This window comes from Plecotus auritus (assembly GCF_963455305.1).
Source record: "Plecotus auritus genome assembly, chromosome: 12".
NCBI lineage: Eukaryota > Metazoa > Chordata > Mammalia > Chiroptera > Vespertilionidae > Plecotus > Plecotus auritus.
The window spans coordinates 19,754,271-19,762,367 of record NC_137778.1 but is presented as its reverse complement, the minus strand read 5'-3'; the positions used below and the strand labels follow the sequence as shown (position 1 = coordinate 19,762,367).

Sequence of the window (8,097 nt, the reverse complement as noted above, 5' to 3'; positions counted from 1 at the left end):
CCTCCCGGCCCTCCCGGCATGCACCGCCCCGCGCCCCTCCAGGCCCCTCCCCGCCGATCGCGCGCCCGGGCCGGAGCGAGAGGTGCCCCCGCCCCTGCCGCCGCCACGAGTCGCCGGGGCGGACCGAGGGCGGGGGAGCAGCGACGGGGGCCGCGGGCGCTGCCGAGAGGAGGCCGGGCTTGGGCTTGCGCCTCCGCCAGACCCCACCCCACCCTGCCGACCCCACCCCCTGCGCCTTCCTCCCGGGGGCGCGCGCGCGGGCACGCGCTCGGAAGTCGGGGGTCGGCGCAGAGTGCGGTCTGCGTCCCGGGCGGGTGAGGGCGGCGCGGAGGCGGCGTGCGGGGCAGTGGTCAGCGAGCCGCACGGTCCTCGCCAGCAGCGCCCACCCGCCGGTCTCCAGCGAGAGCCGCCGCCACCGCCCGCCCCGCGAGCCCGGCCCCTGGGCCCGGGAGCTCAGCCCGCAGAGCGGCCTCCGGGGGACGCTGCCGGGAGAGGAACGCGCCGTTGCCGGTGCCGTGGCCCAGCGCGCGGGCGGCGGGATGAGGGGCGGCGAGCGGGCCGCGCGGGCGCTGCGGCCCCGGGGGCGCCTCTGGCCGGTGCTGGCCGTGCTGGCCGCGGCGGCCGGCTGCGTCCGGGCGGCCATGGACGAGTGCACGGACGAGGGCGGGCGACCGCAGCGCTGCATGCCCGAGTTCGTCAACGCCGCCTTCAACGTGACCGTGGTGGCCACCAACACGTGCGGGACTCCGCCTGAGGAGTACTGTGTGCAGACTGGGGTGACCGGAGTCACCAAGTCCTGTCACCTGTGCGACGCCGGGCAGCCCCACCTGCAGCACGGGGCCGCCTTCCTGACCGACTACAACAACCAGGCCGACACCACCTGGTGGCAAAGCCAGACCATGCTGGCCGGGGTGCAGTACCCCAACTCCATCAACCTCACGCTGCACCTGGGTAAGCGGTGACAGCCCTGCCCCCTACTCCTGCTCGCCCACAGCACAGCGCCCGGGCCGTCTTCCCCCACCCCGGCCCAACCTCCGGGGCCCACACAGCCGCGCGCGGGCGGCTTTGCTCCCCAGCCCGGGCCACACAGAAATTCCTTTCTCCGACTTCTAAACTAGATCTAACACTTAACATCCCGCGAGGGCCAAGATGCTTCCCGCCAGCATCTCGCTGATTGCTTTTCTATTTTTTTTTTTTTTTTTTTCTAACTCGGCCGGATTCTCGCTCCCTTGATTAGTCACTATTTCGGCTGTTTTTGTCCCTCTTCTTTGAAACATTAAGCAGAAGCTCCCACCCATGCGTTCCTCTCTCCTAGCGGGGCCATCACAACGCACTCTGGAATCACAGGCAGGAAGGGCCACCTTAAGCACTTTTACCTTGTTGCAGTGTCTCCAGGGTTGAGGGTGATTGCTCTTTGCTCTGTTGAAATAAGCTAGAGAGGAAGGGGTCCAAGATTAGGGAATTTGAGGAGACCAAATGCCTTTACGACCCATAAAGCTCTATGTAATTAGAGTAGAAATTCACTTTTAAAGTTACTGTTCCTTACAGTTCTTCAGCCTTAAAGTCACCAAGCTATTTCACTGCTAATCCTAGTACAGAAAACAAAAGGAGGTGTCTGCACTCACTGTAATTGCTTGGGCCCAGTTTTGTCCCTGGGTAAAAAGGCTCTCCTGACTGTCTTCCTTTTTGCTTTGATTCCAAGCAAGTGTAGAAACATGTATAAGTGAGCTTTTAGAAGTCAGGAAAGGGATGTATAGAAAACTTCATTGCGGGGTGGGGGGTGCGGGCGGGGGGGGGGGGAGGGGGCGCTGCATTCGGATGGACATGTTTATCCTCAAGGGTTATACATCATGTTTCAGCTAGATAAGTGTTTCTTCATCCCTGCAATATATGAACAAGGGAAATGATTTATGTTGTTTAACAGAGTAACAAACAACACGATGTGTGAGAAACCAGCATTCCAGCATTTGATTTGTGGAAGCTTTAATCCCCATTGCCATTGGAAGTCTCGATTTCACCGGTAGCTGGTAGTAATGAACTTCCAGAGAGGGCAAAGTAACAAGCCATTCTTCTGTCAACGCAGGATTATTCTATAAAGTGAATGACATTATTTGGGGGCCTTTGGAAGGAATGTTTTGTAGGCAAATGGTTCTTTTGGTAGTGGTTTGGTATTTTTCTTTCCACTGCTCTCTGGTACACTGAACTTTATACAAGTGTCCAGATGCCAGAGAAGGAATATGACTTACAAAAAAATGCTTTGAAAAGTGGAGTGAAATTACTGTGTATGGAGTGTTAGAGAAGCAGTATTTAGCACCTTTGTTGTGGTAAGTACCATTTTATTTGTAGTCAAGGCATTAGGAAGAGGAAACTTTTGGAAAATAAGTTCAAAAAGTGAAATTCTGAGACACCTCTTTTTCAGGAAGAAGTAAACTGTGCTGAGCTCAGTTTTTCAGAGATACTGGAAACGCGTAGAATTAGCAGTTTTGTGGATGGGGCCAGGTGCCTTTGTAAAGACTGCAAGACACCTAGGGTCTCAGACTTAGTGGGTCTGCTCCTGAGCTATTTCCTCCTAAGTGTTACATTTTTAAACTTGGCCAAGATTACTTTTGAAATGTATATCCAGCTATTTTTGTTTAAATTGTGACTTGTTAACATTTCCGTGTTGAATTTTGAATGGCCCACGAAATCTTATATGATCTATTTTTCAAATATTGAATATTTCAAAGCAAAGGCATTGCCTTAGGCTTTGCCTGGATGTCTCAAAGTGCCTGAGAGTCTCAGCTGAAAATTTCTGAACAAGAATCTTCTTATTGAGGTAAAGGTGGGGCTGTCAGCCTTGGCCTCTGAGTTTTCTGCGGTGGGTACCGTGTAGCAAAAGGTTATTTGAGGTGATCATAGAGGTGGCTAGATTACTCAGGGATTACTTCTCTGTTACAACCACCATGTGGTGGGTAAGACAGTATCAGTCAAGTTAGGTTGCTATTGCTGGGAGGTAGATATATTAACTTTGGGTCTTGGTGATTAAAAGGTCAAAAAGAGATTTTAGACTTCACCTACTTAGGACTCTAACATGACTTTTTGCCCTAAAAAATATATGTTTGGACTTGTTTTTTTGCTGTAAGATTTTTTTTCAGGGTTTTTAAATAATATTCTTGGTAAATGCAGTTCATAAACTATAGGTTTAGAAATTCTAAGGTTAAAAAAAGTTAAAGTAGTTTTCAGATGACCCTGGGATTAACTGTAAAAACATTTACTTTAAACTTTTCAGAGACAATTTCTAAAAACTTGACTAGAACTTATTGTACTTGTTCTCGGGTCAGAAATGATGTCCTGGAGGAAATGGTGTGTGGTGGGAAGGGGAGGGAGATTATTGTGTAGTAGGGTTGATGTCTCAATCAATATCTCTCCCCTTCTCACTTACCTTCTATTCTTCTTTCCCTCCCCCCCCCCTTTTAAATGACAAGGATATATGTATACATGCTTGTTATGGTCTATAATTTATGGCAAATAGGCAAGGCTTTATGATGTCCAGCATATTCACTCCCTCACCCCAATTACTCCATGGGTTTAGCTAGCTCACTAATTATTCCCACGAATTCAAGTGCCATGACTGCCTGTGCATCTATTAAACCTCCCCTCCAGTTCGGATTTCACATACCCTCAAACAAGTGATGCATATTGTGCCTTGCCCTTCCGGAGCATGTGAAACGCGAAGTGAGCGGTGTGAAGGAACGGGTTCTGGCGGCCACTTTTCTAAGCTTCCTTTTAATGTTCAACTTTGAACACAGTACACTTTAAAATAAGCAAAGTCAGATTGCACTTAAGTAGTCGCAAGAAGCATACGTGTTTTGGCACCGACCGTAAGTCATTTTTTATTGTAAAAATAACACATGCCACGGTGAATTAAAACAGTAAGTATAATGACTAGCGAGTCTCTGCATCTCCGGTTGCTAAGTTGCTTTAGAGACCACCGTGCACGGTTTCTTATGTAACCTTCTGGAAACTTTTCATGCACACACGTGTATATAAAATTACATGATCATTTTAACTGCTACCTTTTTTTGGGGGGGGGGGGATGAGGCACATTTTAACAGATGGCAAGTACAAATTAGATCATTGTACTATTATCATCACTTGTACAAAAGCCAGGAAAATCAGCACTGGTTCTGACAGTAGCCATGTCTTCAGTAGCATATCCAGGAATCCAGGGTGCAGGGTGCAGTGTGTCTTCCGATAAAATGAGTTAAAGTTGCTGTGGGAACCAGAATTGCATTTTCTGCTTGTTGTGGAGAGAAATCTCAACCAGGCACCCTTTTCTGAAAAGAAGTCTTTCTTATTTTGCCTTCAACTTCTGGGTCTTCGAACATCTATGTGGATTACTCGATTGCTGATTGTGTGGCTCTTGTGTTTTATAATAAATCATAATAGGTTTCATTAGTATCAGTGGGGTGTGGCTGAGGATTTGCTTTTTTTTTTTATAATATATTTTTATTGATATTTTACAGAGGGGAAGGGAGAGGGATAGAGAGCTAGAAACATCGATGAGAGAGAAACATCGATCAGCTGCCTCCTGCACACCTCCCACTGAGGATGTGCCCGCAACCAAGGCACGTGCCCTTGACCGGAATCGAACCTGGGACCCTTCAGTCCGCAGGCCGACGCTCTATCCACTCAGCCAAACCGGTTCCGGCTGAGGATTTGCTTTTTATTAAGCTGCCCTTTTCATTAACTTGATAGTCATTGTGGATGGAAACTTGGTTGATGGGGGTCTTCATCTTGGGGAAGGTAGCTTTCTCTCTTTCTAAAAACAATTAGATTAAGGGAGTGCTTATAAAACCAACTCAATCAAAGTTTATGGAATTCCTAAAATTTACACCAAGACCAGATTCATTTCCAAGCTTTAGGAACAAATCGTGATTAAAGGATGCATTTTTATCTCTATCTAAATATCCTTTCTGTGTATCTAAATCAGAATAATTGATCTATAAGGATATTACATTTTATTCTGTTTGGTCCTCTGAGTATACACTGAGTGGCCAGATTATTATGTGTTCAGAGATCATAATAATCTGGCCACTCATTGTGTGTGTGTGTGTGTGTGTGTGTGTGTGTGTGTGTTAGAGGCCCGGTGCATAAATTCATGCATGGGTGGGGTCCGGCCAGCCTGGCCAGGGGGAGGGGACACGGGTGGTTGGCCAGCCTGCCTGCTGGTCGAACTCCTGGTCCAGGGGACAATTTGCATATTAGCCTTTTATTATAGGATATACACTGAGTGGCCAGATTATTATGCGTTCAGAGATCATAATAATCTGGCCACTCAGTGTATATTTAGCATGAAACAAACAGCATTTTCTCCCCAGGAAAATCTTCTGCCCAGTAGGCTCTGACTGACTCCATCAGGGAATGGTGTGCTCCGGTGACTTCACTGTGGTATTTGCGTACCCCGGGGGGACACTATTTTAGATTGTCTCACAAAGGCCTGATTTACACTTTGCAGGTTTCAACTTGAGAAGTGAAGGCGCTCTTCTTTAATGGCCAGGGGTTGTTGAACACAGTTTTATAAAGCCCTTGTTTTCCGGTTCTGCAGTTCACTGCTTTTTCTGTAAATACCTTGTCCGTGTTTCTAAAGTATTCCGAAAAGCCTCACACACATTAGGAGAGAAGTTGGAACTAAGAGGCACCCCAACCCCTCCCAGTAATTTTGTCATTGGCCACATCTGTGGGAAGGCTAAGGCTTGCCTATTTCAATTCTAAATCCTTTTAGGAAGTTGGATATGCCTTTTGCTATGCACTCCTTCCCGCTGTGCATACATTCTCATGTTACTGCCAAAGAGTCTGCAAGCATTTTAAAAATACCCACTCAATACATAGCGCAGTAGCCCATAGGAAGGTATAGAAGACTAGTGGCTCGGTGCATGAAATTTGTGCATATTAAAAGGGGATTAATTAGAGGAAATAATTTAATATTGCTATTTGCCCTTTCTTTCTAATAGAAGTGTCAGAGATGAAAGAAAATTAGTAAAATGTATATGAAAACCTTCCTCCTGTCAGAGTCTGGGGCGCACCACGGGACCCAGAGTCAAGTCCCCGTCCACCCAAATGCGCCTCAAAACCGCATGAGACCCAGACCCAGCCAGCCCCCGCCCCCATTGGGCTAGATCCAGACCTGGCCAGTCCCACCCTTGTCAAGCCCTGCCAGGCAGGGGACATAGCCTCAGGTCCCCTGGCCCTGCGCCAGGATGGGGGGGCGTGGCCTGAGGTCCCCCATCCCAGACTGGGGCTGGGGACGTGCCTTGAGGTCCCCCATCAAGCCTTGCCCGGCAGGGGTGTGCAGCCTCAGGTCCCCCGTCAAGCCCTGCTGGGCAGGGGGCGCGGCCTGAGTTCCCCCGACCCAGCACTGGGGGTGCACCTTGAGGTCCCTCGTCAATGCCCACTGGGTGGGGAACACAGCCTGAGGTCCCCACCAGGCAGGGGGGTGCAGCCTCAGGTCCCCTGGCCTGGTGCTGGGGCAGGGGGTGTGTGGCCTGAGGTCCCCCTGCCTGGTGCTGGGGTGGGGGGCTCGGCCTGAAGTCCCCTGTCAAGCCCCACCTGAGGTTCCCCGGCCTGGTGCTGGGGCGGGGGGAGCAGCCTGAGGTCCCCTAGTCCAGCACCAGGACAGGAAGCGCACCTTGAGGTCCCCCATCAAGCCCTGCTGGGCGGGGGGCATGGCCTCAGGTCCCCTGGCCTGGTGCCAGGGCAGGGGGTGAGGCCTGAGGTCCCCTGTCAAGCCCTGCCAGGTGGGGGGGGGCGTGGCCTCAGGTCCCCCAGCCTGGTGCCAAGGCCGGAGGCACAGCCTGAGGTCCCCTGTCAAGCCCCACAGGGGGGGGGGGGGTGCGGTCTGAGGTCCCTTGTCAAGCCCAGCCAGGCAGAGGGGTGCAGCCTCAGGTCCCCTGGCCCGGTGCTGGGGCGGAGGGTGCGGTCTGAGGTTCCCCGGCCTGGTGCTGGGGTGGGGGGTACAGCCTGAGTTCCCCTGACCCAGCAATGGGGGTGCACCTTGAGGTCCTCTGTCAAGTCCTGCTGGGTGGGGTCACGGCCTGAGGTCCCCTGTCAAGCCCAACCAGACGGGGGCACAGCCTCAGGTCCCATGGCCTGATGCTGGGGTGGGGGGCACGGCCTGAAGTCCCCTGTCAAGCCCCACCTGGTGGGGGGTGCGGCCTGAGGTCCCCCAGCCTGGTGCTGGGGCAAGGGGAGCAGCTTGAGGTCCCCTAGCCCAGCATCAGGATGGGAAGCTCACCTTGAGGTCCCCCGTCAAGCCCTGCTGGGTGAGGGGTGTGGCCTGAGGTTCCCCAGCCTGATGCGAGGGCAGGGGGTGCGGCCTGAGGTCCCCTGTCAAGCCCTACGGGGGCGGGGGAGGGTGTAGCCTCAGGTCCCTGCTGATTGCTCATTAAGGCTCCTTATGGAAACTTGGCTTCAGCTGTGGTTGCAGCCATCTTTGTGACAGAGTGATGGTCAATTAGCATATTCCCTCTTTATTAGATAGGATTGAAGGTCTTGCCTCTGAAGTTTATACTTTATTAGATGGAATTTTCCTGCTCACTGTAATGCCATTTCAATAATAAACCGGGAGGGCCTTTATACTATTTCACCGTTTATAAAGCCTCTAGGATATCACAGATTTGATTTTCACAACTCGGAGCAGGTAAAGGTGAGGATCCTGAGGTGGTGATTTGCCAGCATTCACAGTAGAGGTAGATTTTGACTCCTTAGTCTAAAGCACTGGCTCCTGGGACTCAGTTTCTTTAACAAATCTCCCCCCAAAAATCGTTTATTCAGAGCAACTTTAAAATACAAGGTCATGTACATACTGACTCAGAGATACCAGACTCCCTTGGTTTCCCTCCTAGTCCCTCTCGGTTCCTTTTTACTTGTTTCTGGAAGCCTTTATTTTTTTATTTTTTATTTTTTTAAATGCTGCTCACTCTCCCTGAATGAACTCTTAATCTCAAGGCTTCATCTCCAGGCTGGCCAGCTCTTTCTCCAGGCCTAAAGACTTGTTGGACATGGTCAATTTGGGATGTCCAGAGGCCATGTACAAAACTAAATTCATCCCCATCATCG

The 8,097-nt window shown here is 51.0% G+C and overlaps 1 protein-coding gene across 1 annotated transcript in view; it reads left to right on the top strand.

Moving 5' to 3' along the window:
- The first annotated feature begins 331 nt into the window (after positions 1–331).
- Positions 332–8,097, top strand: part of LAMC1 (laminin subunit gamma 1) — a 113,674-nt gene continuing 105,908 nt past the window's right edge. Inside the window, exon 1 of the mRNA XM_080647314.1 lies at positions 332–951. Coding sequence (XP_080503440.1) covers positions 540–951 — 412 coding nt within the window. The 5' untranslated portion in view covers positions 332–539. The remainder of the gene's footprint in view (positions 952–8,097) is intronic.